The 16947-nt window shown below is 42.4% G+C and overlaps 1 protein-coding gene across 25 annotated transcripts in view; it reads left to right on the top strand.

Annotated features, from left to right (window-relative positions):
- SPECC1 (sperm antigen with calponin homology and coiled-coil domains 1) overlaps positions 1 to 16947 on the top strand; it is a 283955-nt gene that overhangs the window by 176270 nt on the left and 90738 nt on the right. For 24 of the 25 annotated variants that reach the window (XR_011523688.1, XR_011523689.1, XR_011523690.1 and 21 more), the window contains one exon: positions 5963 to 7542. The exons of the other annotated variant lie outside the window; for it this stretch is intronic. Coding sequence is in view for 17 of the 24 variants with exons in the window: in XM_070563540.1 (XP_070419641.1) it covers positions 5963 to 7542 (1580 nt within the window). In the remaining 7 variants the exon portion in view is untranslated. The remainder of the gene's footprint in view (positions 1 to 5962; positions 7543 to 16947) is intronic. 25 annotated transcript variants of the gene reach the window in all.

The following is a 16947-nucleotide window of genomic DNA, read 5'->3' as shown; positions in this document are numbered from 1 at the left end:
TCATTATTTTGTTTTATTTTGTTTTTCCTTTTTCTCCCCAAAGCCCCCCGGGTATAATTGTGTATTTTTAGTTGTGGGTCCTTCTACTTGTGGCATGTGGGGTGCCACCTCAGCATGGCCTGATAAGTGGTGCCGTGTCCGCGCCCAGGATCTGAACTGGTGAAACCCTGGGCTGCCGCAGCAGAGCTCGTGAGCGCTCGGCCACAGGGCTGGCCCCTCATCATTGTTTTAATTTGAGTTCCCTAATGACATATGATATGATGTGAAGCATCTTTTCGTATGCTTATTTGCCATGTGTATATCTTTGGTTAGGTGTCTGTTCAGACATTTTGTCCATTTTTAATCCGGTGGTTCATTTTCTTATTGTTGAGTTCTTTGCATATTTTGGATAACAGTCCTTTATCAGATATGTCTTTTGCAAATATTTTCTCTCAGTCTGTGGCTTGTCTTCTCATTCTTTTGACATCGCTGTTTTTTGATTTTTCAAATTTAGATGTTTTGTTGACTCCTGCTATAATAGATGAGGATTTAACTCAGAACCTTTCACCCCTTCCCAGGGTCATAATATCGCTGTTTTTAGTTCCTTTCTTGGTTCCCTCATTTATTTTAATAATGTATTTCATCTTGATTTCTTGTTTTGTCAACTGTGTATAGTATTTTTGATTCTCCATTTGTAAGGTGAGGATGGATATTATCATCACTACCTTTTCTACCAGCTCTCTCCACCTTGTCTTCTACCTTCCAATTTTTTATCTGTACTTTAACTTTTTTTACCAGTAGGGATGATAATAGTCAAATGTTGTATAAAATAGTCTTGCATACTTTGTGTATAGGTCAATTTAAATAGTGTTATTGTTATTGTGACTACAAAGCTATTCTTCCCTGCAGAGTAAAGTCATGTGTTAGGGTTTTGTTACCTTTTTTATGCTAAAGCTTTATTGTCTTTATGAGGTTTCTGGGTTTTTTCCCACTATTTTTATTATATTCTCATTTTTTTTCATAGTGCTCATTCAGTCAGGTGTTCTGTCATATATAAATTAGCCTTTTTCCTCACTAGTCCCCTCCCTGCCCTGGCTCTGTGCACTCCAGGGCCTTTCTGCTAATTCCTTTTTGCTTATCCAGTAAGTAGTTTGATATTCAGTTGTTGCTCAAAGGAGAGCTCCACATAAGAGAGTTAATTGAGGAGCCGTCAGTATATAGGTGGTATTTAAGATCATGGGATTAAGTAGAATCACCAGGAAAATATTTGTAATAAGAGAAGAAAAAAGACCCAGGATCTAGCTATGAAGAATTCTCACACAGAGAGAGCGGAGAGAGGAGGGGGAACCAGCAAAGGAGACAGACAGAGGGTGGCTTCTGAGGTAAGAGAACAACTAGGGCAGTGTGACATCAGAGACATGTTTTGAAAAGGAAGGCATTGTTCCAACCCTGCTGAGAGGATTGAGAATATCCATTGCGTTGGACCACATGGAAGTCATTGGCGACGTCAGCAGACAGGGTTCCGGTTGAGTAATGGGAGTAGGTAGAGGAGTGAACGAGAGGGAAAGAAATGAAGACAACCAGGAAACAAGTCTTTGAAGGGTGCTGCTGTGAGATGGAAGAGAAATCAAGATTTTAGCTGGAGGAGGATGTGTATTCCAGATTTTTATTTATTTATTTATTTATTTTGAGGAAGGTTAGCCCTGAGCTAACTACTGCCAGTCCTCCTCTTTTTGCTGAGGAAGCCTGGCCCTGAGCTAACATCCGTGCCCATCTTCCTCTACTTTATATGTGGTACTCCTACCACAGCATGGAATGCCAAGCGGTGCCGTGTCCGCACCCTGGATCCAAACCGGCGAAGCCCGGGCCGCTGAGAAGCAGAACATGCACACTTAACCGCTGCGCCACCAGGCCGGCCCCTCTAGGTTTTTTTAAACTAAAGAAAACTGAGCATGTTTAAATGACCGTTGGAAGGATCCAGTGGAAAGGGAATTATATTTCAACAAGCCGCAAGTACGTTGCGGACACTGAGGATACTGACTAGAGTTCAGTGGGTGTGTTGGAGAGCAAAAAACCCCCAAAAGGTGAATAAAATTGGATATGTTGATTAGAGATTTTGTGTGACCTTGAAAGCCAAGGGAAGAAGTTTGGCGTCAGTGCAGCAGATGAAGAATTAGTTAAGATTCTGGAACAGCAAAATGAAGGAGTTAATTAAGGGATATTGATCCAGAATGTCTCAAAGGTGGGAGGGCCTGGCATCAGGAAGACCTATGAGAATGGTTCAGAAATTTAGATGGAACGTTCTGAGGACCTGGACTAGATTCATGCTGAAAGGAAAGGAAAAATATGGAAACGTTTCCAAAAACAGTGAACAGGTTTTAGTGACCGATTGATTGGTTGCAAAAAGAAAGGGAGAAAGAAGTTTGAAATATGTTTTTAAGGTTCCTTGAATAGGGGAACCTGAAAAATGATTGGTGCCGCTGTTGACATGAGTAAAAAGAATGCAAGAAAGAAGGAACAGATACTTAATAAAGTTAGCCGCCACTGAAGAGTTGAAAAGGATCAAGATTAAGGGGAAATATTAGATTTGACAATAAAGAAATTATTAGAACTTTTTGAGACAAATTTATGAAGAGTGGTAGTAAAAAACATGATAGTTTAGAGTCTTAAATACAGAACGGGCGAGTTCTCCTGTGTGAGGAGGGAAGGCAGCAGTGGTGTGGTCTGTGAAGATGGCGATTTTCATTCGTGTCTCCCACCTGTCTCTCCCACAGAGCTGGCACTCTCTGATTTCTTGTTGAATAAATGAAAGATCAATAGTTTATTTCAGAATGTCACCATTTCCTGCATGGTAGACAGAAGACCTACCAAAGAACCACCCCGGTAGCATGTTCTTTGGGTAACATGAGGAAATTAAAAAGGGACTGAAAATATTTTATTTTCAGCTCTTGACAATCACTATTTAATCACAGTCACCTGATCCATGATTTAAACGCTTGCACTATTGTTATTTTAAATATATTCTTTTCTTTTCCTCGGAAATGACTTATTTTTCCCACCTCTTATGTCTCTGCATATTGTCATGATAGGATTTTTCCCTCCTGTTCTTTTGATTTATTGCATAAATGTAACTGTAAAAAAGAAACAGGAAAACTACTCATGGTCCAACCAGCTTAATACTCACCTGCTTCTCAATATTCTACACTCCTTTCTAGTGCATGTCTCTGTGAATACACAGTTTGATGCACCTGTGATCAACCACAATTTAATATAATTTTTCATTTGGCATTTTTAAATGTAATATATCAAACATGTTTTTTAAAAAATTTATCCTGTTAGGTATAGCTTGCTTTTATTTTAACTACGTGCAGTTGGAGAACCAGCCTCAGTAGGAATCAGTGATGCTCTGGTGTGAGGATGGGAAAGAGACAGAGAAGTAAGGGTGCCAGCTGAGCCCAGTCCCGGTTCCATCGGCCAGACCTCCCCCCAGCCCTGCTGTCACCCTTGCCGTGTTGTATTGTGTTAGGTAGCATGCCCACTTTCAGGGTTCCAGGATGTACTGTTCAGCAGTGTGGCTTCTTTTCTGACAGTCCTTGAAGGAGACTCTGAGTGGTACCCTTCTGATTGGTTACATCATAAGCTATAGGGTCCCGCCACTTGACTCCTGCCCATCAGTGCCCATGACAGGGTGGGTCTGCAGCGGACTTAAGCACAGATGGGGAGTGAGCAGCCAAGAGCCAACCTTAGTTTGGTCTGATGATGGATTTTAACAACTCTGTAAACTTAACCTCTGCTGATTACAGTTTCTGAAATGATGTGTACAGAGATGGGAAGAACCTTTTAGAAAATAGAAAACAGTTATACTGGTGACTGTCTTCAAGTAATGATGAGGTGAAGAGAATGGGAAAAAGAACCAATATAGGAAAAAATACAAGTGGATTGTGTATTTCATAACCCACAACTGGATATATTACATAAATGTGCTTTGGTTTGATATAAAGATAAGGCATAAATAATACCTAAGCGGAGAACAAACTTGAGGTTTGGCAGCACAAGGAATGAGTTAAACTGTAGCTGGAAATGATGACGGAGTTGATCTACTGATCTGTCGTAGTCCTTCCCATCTTCAAAACCAACAAACAACTGAAAAGGAGCCTTAATTTTAGTGTCAGTATTAGGAACGGCAAACGGCTCCCTGTATTCAGTCCTGGACCCTGTTTTGCGTGTTCTGACTATAGTTACAGTGAAACTTTAGTTATCTTCCAGTTTTCATTATGGTCCTTGCCAACATTACTTCACTCTACAGAACTCGTGTCACTAACACGTGTTAGTGATTTTAGTCTTCATTTTACGTGAATAATTAAATAAATCCTTTCTTCATCGAGTATTTAGTATGATGTAAGTGAGGCATCTGGACATCTGAAAGCATTAAATGTGTTTTATATAGTCCTCTTAGCTTTCCAGTAACTTAATTTGAAAAAGTCAATTTAAAAACCATAGTTTTTCTGTATATTAACATGACAGTGTTTAGCCTTTATTATGTCAAAGTTTTAAGAGCACTCGGCTGTTAGACACTTAGCAACGCATGCTCTCAGCCTTCCTGTCGTCACCTCAGATTTCAGGATGTTTGGGTGTGCACTTACTCCTGTCCCAGAAGCAGTCTTTGCAGTTGGTTTAGAGCCGCTGTGCCCTCCTGGTCTGCTTCGGCCTCAGCAGATGGGGCTGCTGCCAGTCTGCATGCATCTGTTTCCCCCAACCCTCCCCACACTGCAGAGGCCTCGAGGTCGGTCTAGGTGCATAGTTGTGTAAGTGATAGCAGTCAGCCTTGGTTCCTCAGTCTTTGAGTTTGTAAAATAGGTCCAGATTTTTCATTTACCCTCCAAGCTCTGCAGTAGGTTTCATTTCTAGAGCCTGTAGGAGATGGATGTCTGGGTTTTCATCCCTAGAATTTTTTTTTAACATTTTCTGTAGTAAATAGTATAAATGGAAATAAAAAATATATTACAGATGAAAGTTAAAAAATAATTATAGTAGTATAGATGAAAATTAAAAATAATTCCTTACCTTACATTTCTCATTGTGTGTTCTTAATTCTGTATCATTTCCATATTTTATAAATCCGTTTTAGATTTAAACTGTACCCTGGATAGATGTAATAAGCCCTGAGGCCATTTGTTCTTGTTTCTGTCTGAATACGTATGAGCACACCATTTCCACTTAATGTTGAAAGCAGTAGGTCATTGGATCAGATCAGTCTCTCCTTAGTATTATTTGTATCTTCTGATTTCTTAATCTAATTTGTGCTCAGTCAAGATATGTTAGTGGTGAATTTTTTTAAGTGTTTATTGAGAAATTCACAATGAATTTTTGTATTTTGTCAAAAAGCAGTTTTTTAGTTGCCAGGGTTGTCAGTTAAGCTGTATTAAGTTGCAAGTTAAGGAAAACCTAATTCAAGGTGATTTATATGAAGGGTATTAGTTGGCTTGTGTATTTGGAAGGCCAGCAGTAGGTCCAGCCTCAGGGTTGATTGATTGAGAATGAATCAATCTGCTAAGAATTTGCTTTCCTTCTTTCTACTCTCTGCATTCTCACTTTCTTCTTGTGGTGACATGGTGGTTACGAGCTGTTCCCAGATTTATGTGATCCCTCGCTCATGTCCAGTAATGTTTCAGAGGCTCACCCAGAAAACCTTTCCTTGTGTTTCATTGACCTTAATTGAATGGTGCCCATGCCTTGAACCAGCAACTATGGCTGGAGATGGGGTTATACTGAGTAGCTCAGGCTTGGAGTCAGCTTTCCTCAAAGCATAGAGTTGTGGGAGGCAGTACAGAAACCCCATCAGAACTGGGTAGTTGTCTAGAGGAGGAGGAAATGGATGAAGGGCGACAGCCACCCTGTTCACTATGCCATGTAAGCTGAAGTCATTAGGTTTCATTTGTAAAAGGTCTTACTTTGTTTCACTGGTTTCTACTTCTGTCTTTAGGGGCTGTTACAACAACCAAAAGGACAGGCATTCCAGCTCCTCGAGAACTTTCGGTAACTGTCTCAAGAGAGAGAACTGTGCCACGTGGTCCCTCCAACCCAAAGAAGTCAGTGTCCAGCCCAACTTCTTCCAGCACACCTACCCCTACCAAGCACCTGAGGACCACTTCCACAAGACCCAAGCAAGAGAATGAAAGTGGAGAAAAAGCCGTGCTCGAGTCCCAGGTTCGGGAACTTTTGGCAGAAGCCAAAGCAAAAGATAGTGAAATTAACAGGCTTCGAAGTGAACTAAAGAAATTCAAAGAGAAAAGGACTCTGAACGCTGAAGGAACTAATGCTTTGGACCCAAATGTAGATGGAACATCAGTTTCACCAGGTGACTCTGAACCTTTGATAAGAGCTCTTGAGGAGAAGAACAAAAATTTTCAGAAAGAACTTGCTGACCTAGAGGAAGAAAACCGGGCCTTGAAGGAAAAACTGACTTATTTTGAGCATTCTCCAAATTCAGAAGCGGGGGCAAGTCAGACTGGTGATAGCAGCTGCCCAACATCCGTAACTCAAGACTCAAGCTTCGGAAGCCCAACTGGAGATCAGTTGTCAGGTGAAATCGATGAATATAAAAAAAACATACACGAAAATGCATTACGGACGTCAGGATCTTCCAGTAGCGATGTTACCAAAGCTTCTTTGTCACCAGATGCCTCCGATTTTGAGCACATCACAGCAGACACCCCCTCTAGGCCCCTGTCTTCCACCAGCAACCCATTTAAGAGCTCCAAGTGTTCCACCACTGGGAGTTCCCCTAACAACGTGAGTGAGTTGTCCCTGGCTTCCCTTACCGAAAAGATACAAAAGATGGAAGAAAATCACCATAGCACAGCCGAAGAGCTGCAGGCAACTTTACAAGAATTGTCAGACCAGCAGCAAATGGTGCAGGAATTGACAGCTGAAAATGAGAAACTGGTGGACGAGAAGACTGTTTTGGAAACTTCCTTTCATCAGCATCGAGAGAGGGCAGAGCAGCTAAGTCAAGAAAACGAGAAGCTGATGAATCTCTTACAAGAGCGAGTGAAGAATGAAGAGCCCAGTGCTCAGGAAGGAAAGATCCTTGAACTGGAACAGAAGTGTGCAGAAATTCTTGAACAGGGCCGCTTTGAAAGAGAGAAGCTGCTCAACATTCAGCAGCAGCTGACCTGTAGCTTACGGAAGGCTGAGGAAGAAAACCAAGGAGCTTTAGAAATGATTAAACACCTAAAGGAAGAAAATGAAAAACTGAATGGGCTTCTGGAACTGGAACGGCGTAATAATAGTGTGATGGCCAAAACTCTGGAAGAATATAAAGTTACCTTCGAAGGGCTGAAGATGGAAAATGGGTCTTTGAAGGCTCATTTGGAGAATGAGAAGCAAAAAGCTGCAGAGACCAGTCTTGTGGGGCAAACAGCAGAGGGCTGTGAAGTTCAAGAAATGTTGAAAGTAGCTCGAGCTGAGAAAGATCAGCTGGAACGGTCTTGCACCGAGCTCAAACAAGAGTTACTAAAGGCACATGGCGAAGTTAAACATGTTTCAAGCCTACTAGCCAAGGTAAGGTGATACCTCTTTACCAGTATCTGCTCATCCTTGTTAATTAACATTTCCCTCCTTGACCTTTAAATTCACAGAGCACAGAGAATCGTTCCGTCAGTTTCTTTCATGAATCCAGCATTCTGGCTTGAAGATGTTAGATTCCAGACAGACTGGGGATACAAAAATGAAATACCCCAGTTTCCAACTACAGGCAGTTCAAAGTGTAGTGGGGATATGGTGAGTCAAATCAGTGAGTATGATGCAGGGATGAAGAATGTCATAGAGGACAGGCTAGAGACCAGTGCCAAGGAGGATCACCTAGAATTATATGGGATAAAGGAGGGCAGGGCAGGAGGACTTCTTGAAAGAGATGCTGTAAGCCGAGTCCTGAAGAATGAGTGAGTAATGCAGGCCTATCAGTTAGCATGCTTTGGGCTGCTAGTAACAGAAAATTAAAATCACCTTGAGTTTTCCCACCAAGTAATAATATAGCCACTGTTTTGGTGTTTTCTTCCAGATCTATGTGTGTATGTGTGTACATGTATCTGACAAGTTAAAAAAAATTTTTAGAATCATCCTGTACATATTAACTTTTTTTAATTTAATATTTTCTGAGCATATTCTCATGATTATTCTTTGAAACATGATTTTAAAGGCCAGATTGTATTCTGTTATATAAATATTTCATATATGCTTTGCTGGTCGCCTCTTGTTGAACATTTATGTTCTTTTCTAGTCTTTTGATATTGTAAATACATTTTTTACGTTTCTCTGATTATTTCCTTAGGAAGAATTCCGAGACATTGACTTACAGTGTCAGAGTATGACCATTTTAAAGACTTTCAGTATGTTTAGCCAGATCGCTCTCCAGAAATACTATACCAGTTTGTTCCCCCAGCAGATCAGGCTTGCTTCCCTGAGCCCTTGCCAACACTCGGTGTCAAGTTGTTGGGTCACCCAAATCTGGTCTTCATCTCCTCTTTTCTCCTCCCCTTTTTCACTTGCAAAGATCTTCCCCAACCCAAGATCAAATAAATGATCACTTCTTTCATCTTTGAAAGAGTCCTTCAGTCCATCTCTGGATCTTTGTTATATGATGAAGATTGCTAGTAATTGTATAACATTCTGCCCACTCACAGAGCAGTGCTGGAAGTGTGTAGACAGGTGGCTTCCTATTTTCCGTTTCCTCTAAGCTCTGGGTCTGTGATTTAGGGGTTCCTTGGTAAGAGAGGTTGAAAACATCTTCCTACCTTATTTCACAGTTTTCAGTGTTTTAAGAAACTAATTATGCCATGAGCTCCCAGGGGGATTTTTCTCTACTGTTGTCAGTTGCAACCTAATCTGACATTGGGCTGTCTGATGATCTGAATGGTGGGTAGTGGTCTGAGTTTTTATCATTGTGTTCTAAATTCACAGCATTTTATTGAAGGTATGGACACAATTCCATTATAAGGTACTAGCCAGGCGCCTATTTAAACTGTAGGTTGGGAGTTGTAGCTTTACATTAAGTTTTGTTTTTTTTTTAATTAAGATTTTGATAGTTTACAACCTTGTGAAATTTCACTTGTACATTATTGTTAGTCGTGTTGTGGGTACACCACTTCACCCTTTGTGCCCTCCCCCCACCCCCCCTTTCCTCTGGTAACCACCTATCAGTTCTCCTTGTCTATGTGTTAACTTCCACCTATGAGTGGAGTCATACAGAGTTCGTCTTTCTCTGTCTGGCTTATTTCTTTACATTAAGTGTTAATGTCTGGAATAAGTCCCCCTCCGTTACTCTTGTGAAATGTTTAATCTCCCCGGCAACCTTCTTGAGGTCCTCCCTCAGTCCCTCATCTGTCTCTTTGGTATTTCTGTTGGCCTTGCATTAAATATATGTGTCATTGAGAAATAATTTGGCATCTTAAAACGATAGCTTATTTTTTTCTGATTGTAAAATTATATATTCATTACAGAAGGTTTAGAAAATACAGATAAGTATAAAGAAAATAAATATTACTTTTAATCTCACCACTTGGAGAAAAACACTGCTAACGTTTTTCTATATGTTTTTTCAGATGTTTTCCCAGTTTATGCACGTTTGGGCATGCATGCAAACTTGTATTGACATGATTACAATATTTAATCTTCCTATTCAGAAGAATAGAGTATGTCACTCCACATTCCATGAATACAGAGACCCAGTTGGATTAGCTTATCACTTATACTGTTAATCTATTTCTGTCTAATTTGTTTCTACTTTCATCTTTATTCTTTTATCCTGCTTTTTGTACATTTCCTTGGTTTCTTCCGAGTTTCTTGAGTAAAATTTTTTGATCATTTGTCCTTTCTTGATTGACAATGAAAGCATTTAAAGGTATGAATTTGCCCTTTATTATAGTTTTGTCTAAATGAGGACAGTAAAATCTAGAATTTTCTGGGATAAACTAAGTCTAATTTGGAGAAAAAGAAAAAGTGTTTCATTCTCTGTAGAGTCCAAGGTACGATACATGTTTTAAATCAAGCTGTTAATTATATTATTCATATATTCCATATCTTTGTGTATTGCTTACTGATTAGAATTACCAAATACTTGACAGTAGGTCGAAAAAGGTCCTAGCTAGTCTTTTGAGGTAAGAGTCTTAGGTAAAATGTGTGAGGCAGGACATCACCTAGAGTTTCATATGTATCGAGATCCTAGGTCTGTGATTTTGTGCTGTCTTATGTGTCTGTCATTGCAGCAAAGTTGTAACTTGTACTAATCATCCTGCCCGTTTCTATTACTGTAGAAAAAGTAAAGCCCACATCTCGTAGGCTGACTGCTAGCTTATTGTAGCCCCACTGCAGAATGTCGGCTAATCCACCAGCAACCGTGAATTCCAACGATCAGATGTAGGGACTCATGCCCACAGGAAACAGGAGCACTTTTAGCACAGAACTGTAATGAAGGATGTAGAGGGCAGGGCTGACACCTGGAAAGCCTGGGACCTCCTCACGTGGCTAGTGGTTAATTTTGTGGCCTTGGGCGGCCCCTTTCCATTGTACGGTGTGGAATAGAAGCGCAGTGGTGGACGGATCCTTGTTTGAAGGGAGTGCTTTCAACATTTCGTCATTAAGGATGTCTGTTGTAGCATTTGCTGTGTACCTTTTATTAAGTTATGCAAGTATTTTGCTAAGAAGCATTTTGCTTTATTTGCTTGTTTTTAAAAAAAGGATGGAGGGGCCGGCCCTGTGGCCGAGTTAAGTTCACGCGCTCTGCTTTGGCGGCCCTCGGTTTCTCCGGTTTGAATCCTGGGTGCGGACATAGCACCGCTTATCAGGCCACGCTGAGGTGGCATCCCACATGCCACAACTAGAAGGACCCACGACTAGAACATACAGCTAGGTACTGGGTGGATTTGGGGAGAAAAAGCGAAAACAAACAAACAAAAGATTGCCAACAGTTAGCTCAGGTGCCAATCTTAAAAAAAGGGATGGAGATCCAATTTTTCTACGTCTACGGTAGATCTTACACATTTGTAACCTCTGCACTGCATGAGAAAATCTGTTATTGTAATTCATCTCATTAACAAATTAGAGGAGAAAAACCGTTATGATGACATAAAAACTGTAAGATCACAGCAGATGTACAAGATACAGTATAGGTCTCATACAGCACGTTTGAGCTCTCCATTCATCCTCTCTGATTCTTAGCAGGAGACGGATGTTATGAGAAAAGAGCAAAATAACCTATTTAGTACAAAGAGGCAGTGCCAAACTCTCCTATGATCTAATAGGTTTAGTAAATCTATATAAGTTTCCGGTTTAGATAAGTTGCTTAAGTGACTCAGATGCTGTTTGACGAGCCTGAAAAGCCTTAAAATGTACTTTTTTTGGTCCAGGGTGGATCTGTTCCTCATACAGTAAGTGGAAAATTGGTAGGACATTTACAGTAATTGTGTGACTGTTTTGTAGGCTTTTTCTTCCTCTCGTTTCTTTGTCTTCAGCTGTTGGCTGATATCTCCATTCTTTTCAGCTTCTCCGATATCCGCCGTGTACATTTTGCTGGCAGCTGAATGTGTGATTCTAGAACACAGCGCTGCACTGCTCTGAGGAGGGGTCTGATCTCCAGCGTCCTGCAGTCTCCTCCTGTCAGCCGCACGTGTGCCGCCCCAGCTGGCAAGCACTGTAGTTCATGGGGTCATTGTTTTCCAGACTATGATGCAATCTAGGTTTACGTTTTTTGACTTTGAAGTTTTCTGTCATTTGGTATCTTGATTTCAAGTTAGAGAATTTTTATAAGGCTTGAAACCTAGAAGAAAATACTGGTTTTTTTCTTCCTGAGGTTGAAAGCTTATCGGGAAGCTTAGCCTATAACTCAGCTTTAGGTATCCTTAGATTTTTAGTTTTTTCTGCAGAAACACGAGCATCTCTTCCAGAGGAGTAAGGAGATTGTAAAGAAACACTTGCTGTGAGTGGTTGGGGAAAACTCGAGGTGAAAGAATCATTGTGTGACCAGCTTGGTCACCAGGCCAAACTAATTAGGGTAGCTGCTGGCCACAAATGGCAAGACCAGGATTTGAGAGAAAGACGTGGCTGGTACATGATCCTGTAGCCACGACTGCAGAATAGGACTCCATGAAGGACTGGCGAGATCTTGGAACCTGGTGGCCCATGCGGATGCCCAGGTGATGCTTTGGTCTGTAAGAAACAGAAACCCCTACTGTCAGTGGCCCAAGCTGACAGACGTCTGTTCACCGTGCTCCATAATCAGAAGTCGGGAGGTAGGCAGTTAGCAGCCGTGGTCCAGGGGCTGCATAATGTCAAGGCTCTGCACTGGCAGCTCTATTATTCCCTCCACCCTCCTGCCACAGGTGCAGGTGAGCACCGTGTCTTCAGCATCTTATCCCCACAGTCCTGACAGGCAGGAGGCTTGGCCTCTCCCCAGATACCTCAGTCCTATTGGGGAAAACATTTTCCCCCAGAGCACCCTTAGCAGCTTTCCCTTTATTTCTGGTCAGAACTGGGCCACACACCATCTCCCAGCCCACCTTCCTCGAAATCACAAGATCACAGCCTGATTCTTGAACAAAGTTGGAATTCTTAGTAAGAAAAAAAAGGGGAATGGCTTTTGGGTAGGTAAGAAGACCCTTTGCCATAGCCTCTCCCAGGACTGCACACATTCGCGTCTCCCCACTCCCATCCTTTCTCCTAAACGTGTGAAGCCTTCAGCAGTTTCCCATTGCACCGAACACTTCATGTGATGCACAGTTTGCCTTCTGCTACACCTCCAGCCTTAGTCCCGTCACCCTCCCCGCCCAGACCAGCCAGGTCCAGTTCTTGCCAGGTGTTTGTTGTTTGTTCTTGGAGGGGAGAGCTCTGCTTTAGGTCTCAACCAGGGTGTCACTCCTTCAGAGAAGCCTTCGGCTCTGTGGGGTCATTGTCTCATGGACTCAACAGGCTGTACCGTCGCAGATCAGCTAGGATCACTTGTGGGAAACCTCCTTGTCCGTCCCGGCCCCTCGAGGGGCTCAGAAGTGCTGGTGAATCTGTCAGTAGAGTTGAGGGACTTAGGGACCACTTCCCCTGCGTGAATCATGGACTGAATACTGTTGGCAGAGTTGGTGAAGACCGAGTTTTTAGACTGAAAACATGAAAATTTCAGTGATCTTCAGGTAGGACACTTTCCCCCATTCTCTCCAGTACCTTTGGCTGACGACAGTGTATCAGCTCTCTTGGTGAAACAGAGTCCTGTGACTTCAGGCTGGGAAGAAGGCCAGTGAGAAACTTGTGTACACAGAGCCTGTTTCCCAGCTCTCCCGTGGAAGTCAGGAGGGGGCGTCAGGCAGCTCGGGAAGGGCCTGCGGGCTCTTCACCTGGAAGCCTTTAAGGCAGGCCAGTTGCCTCCGGAGCTTTGCCACAGACCCCAGCCCTGTTTTGCAGAGCTTGAAGCCTACTGTGTGCCAGGAGCTGGAGCTTAGGAAGATTCAACTATAAAGCCAGAATGCCCGTCCTCCTTTATTTGGTTAGATATCGCAGTCGCGTGGCCCACACACCCAGCAGTCACATGTTGGCATGACTCCCCGCCTCCCGCCTGGTAGAGCTCTGCGCTTCAAGGTGTGTGAAGGGGCGGGGGGGGGAGACCTGAACCTGAGGGTCTGGCAAAGAGCTGAACTGATGTTTCAGTAAGGGTGGTCTTGCCACTGGGACCAGAACAGCTGAATCTGTGCTCAGCTCCCTCCTTTCCCTGTAGTTCACAAGAGGGGGGGCCGCTGCTTCTGTGACCCTGGTGTCACCTCTGCCTTTGGGGGTTTCTCTGCTGACCCCCTTTCCCTCCTGAGAGACCCATTTTCCTCTTTACATGTGTTAATACCGTTCGTGAGGTTTGGACTGAGCACCATTCTCTTTCTTTAACTTGACCTTAGGGCTTCCTCTGAAGCCTAGTGTCGCCCCAGCGCTGGTCGCTTCTGGGTGAGATCTTGGGAAGCACTTTGTGAGCACTCACCGCCCCGGCTTTGGAGGGTCCTAGAGAGTCCCCAAAGTGAAATACAGATTTTTCACCCTCTTCTTTTAAGTTTTCCATAGCAACAGTGTAAACTAAACTAGCATATTCTCCTCTCCCTTGGGAGGGCAGCATCGCAAAAAAAAACAGTTCAGATTTAGGCCAGTATGAATGAAACATGCCTCTCCATCAGCAGGTGTCTTCAGAACAGCCGGGCATTAAGTAGGAGGAGTTTTGGAGCAGCCAAGTCGGATGTAAAAGCAAACGGAACAGAAATAACACAAATTTTTACTGGTGGTAGAGTTACCCAAGCAGTCATTCCAAATGTATTTACTTTCGTACTATATGTAATATTAACACTGTGACTTCTTCCACATGTTAGGTATCCAGTAAATACTTGTTGAATGAATGAGTGTCAAAGAAACTTGCAACAGAATTAGAAGAGAAGCTGCTGTAATCATATCAATATGTTAGAAAACACAGTTTATCATTGTATTTTAATGACATCTAGTATTTTAGTGCTTTTTATGTTTAGGCACTCTTACTGCCTTTAGATCATTTAATCTCATTCAATCATCATAATTTTATGCTGTTGATACTGTCATCTAATTTTTTTCAGTTGAGGAAACTGCTGCAGAGAATGGTTACTTGGCTAGTTAAGTAATCCAATGCCAGGATTGAAAGTTGGGTCTGACCCCAGAACTCTTATTCTTAATTACTTATTTGTACTGCTTTTTGGTTACGTGAAAATAAAGAAGAAAGAGAAAAACCTTTAAAGCAGACCTAAGGACACTGATCAAAAGGCCAGAGCCTTTTGGTTTGAAGAAAGCAATCTTTCAAGTCTTGATGAACTAGGAGAATTTTGCTTGATTATAACACATAGAGAAATTCACAGTGGAAACCTGAGTCATCGGGACACGTCCTTTTGTTTGCTTTACAACCTGATTCTTGAGGGGAGTGGGAGTTCACCAGGTGAGTTAGTAGGGGCGGGGACAGTGGGAATGTTGCAGGAAGAGAACAGCAAGTTCTCTGGCCAGAAAGCTGGGCCGATCAAGGAAGTGCTGCAGATGGTTTATGATGGCTGGAGTCACAGGTGGTGACCCGGAGCGGGGAGGAGACCGCCCGTCAAGCGGCTTGAATTTTATCCTCAAGGCAGTGGGAGTCTCTGGAGAAGATTTTTTTTTAATAACAGCTTTATTGAGATACAATTCACATAAAGTGTACAAGTCAGTGGTTTTGTTATATTCACAGAGTTGTGCTGCCATCACCACAATCAATTTTAGAACATTTTTATCACCCCATAAAGAAACCCCATACCCATTAGCAGTCACTCCCCAAAACTCCCCCCTCAGCCCCTGGCAAGCACTAAGCTACGTCCTCTCCCTATGGATTGGCCTATTCTGGACATGTCATCTAAATAGAATCATATGCTGTGTGGGCCTTTTGTGTCTGGATTCTTTTACTTCATAGTGTTTTCAGGGTTCATCCATGTTGCAGCATGAACCAGTGTTTCATTACTACCTGTAGCTGAATAATTTTCCATTGAGTGGATGGACCACGTTTTGTTTACCCATTCAGCAGGTGATGGACATTTGAGTTGTTTCTACCTTTTGGCTATTGTGAGTACTGTTGCCCTGAACATTTGTGTATAGATTTTTGTGTAAATATGTGTTTTCCTGTCTCTTGGTTATATGCCGAGGATTTGAGTTGCTGGGTCTTATGGTAATTATATTTAACTTTTCGAAAAACTGCCAAACTGTTTTCCAAAGTGGCTGCTCCATTTTACGTTCCCACCAGCAATGTGTGAGGGTCCCAGAATATCTCCACATGCTTGCCAACACTTGTTGTTTTCCATTTTTAAAAAATTTTTACTATAGTCATCCTAGTGGGTGTGATGTAGGATCTCATTGTGGTTCTGTTTTGCGTTTCCCAGCGACTAATCACGTTGAGAATTTTTTCATCTGCTTATCGGGCATCTGTATGTCTCTGGAGAAACGTCTGTTTAGATCCTTTACCCGTTTTTTAAATTGCAGTATTTGTCTTGTTGTTTTGAGTTGTAGGAGTTCTTTATATATTCTTATCAGATACATGATTTGCAAATATTTTCTCCCATTCTTTGGATTATCTTTTTACTGTATTGATAGTTTCCTGTGAGGCCTGAAAGTTTTTAATTTTGATGAAATCCAATTTACCTTCTTTTCTTTTTTGTTACTTGTGCTTTTGGTCTGAAGAAATTGAAGTGGGATTTACAGGATCACATTTGCCGTTTAGAAAGATTACTTTGGCCACAGTTAAGCGAGAAAGAATGAAGGACTGAACGGGGTCGGGTAGGAGGGAGGACATGGGCTGGAAAGACGCTTAGGAAGTAGGCTCAGTAGGGTTTGGCGACCTCACATTGGGGCTGTGCAGGAAAGAGGGGGTTCCGTTCATTCACAGATCTCTAGCTTGTGTGGCTGGATGTGTGGTTGCGCTGTTTACTGAGAGGGACCATAGGACATGGAGAGGGTTTGAGGAAGGACAGTTGCCAAGTGGATGTGCGAATAGTGGAGCCAGAAACGTCCAGTCCTGCAAGCCAGGCTGCCCTCAGAACCTGCTGATCCAGCCACACACAAATCCTCAGGTCAAAGTGCCTCCAAGGCTGGGTGCCACCTCTCTTCTTTTGCCTACATTCTGTCTCCCTTTGCTCCTCTGGTATCTTTAGAAGCAGTAAAAATGTGGATAACCAGGATGTTCTCCTACTCATGCATTTTACACTTGCCGAGGTTTGCAAAGAGTCTCAACAACGTCAGGGGAGAACATGTTATTGAAGATGGGTAGGTAGGATTCTTAACTTCTTTTTACCGTTCTCTGCCCTTGTAGATGATCTTTATTCATTGTAGTCAGATTGTCTAGTGGTAAAACCTCACGGCCATTTGTTCATTTCCCGTGGAAGAGAATCTGGGTGTGTCTGTGGCACCACTTCA

The sequence above is a fragment of the Equus przewalskii genome, chromosome 10 (assembly GCF_037783145.1).
Source record: "Equus przewalskii isolate Varuska chromosome 10, EquPr2, whole genome shotgun sequence".
NCBI classification, from domain to species: Eukaryota; Metazoa; Chordata; class Mammalia; order Perissodactyla; family Equidae; genus Equus; species Equus przewalskii.
Note: the sequence above shows the minus strand (reverse complement) of the source record. Positions and strands in the feature narration are given on the sequence as shown.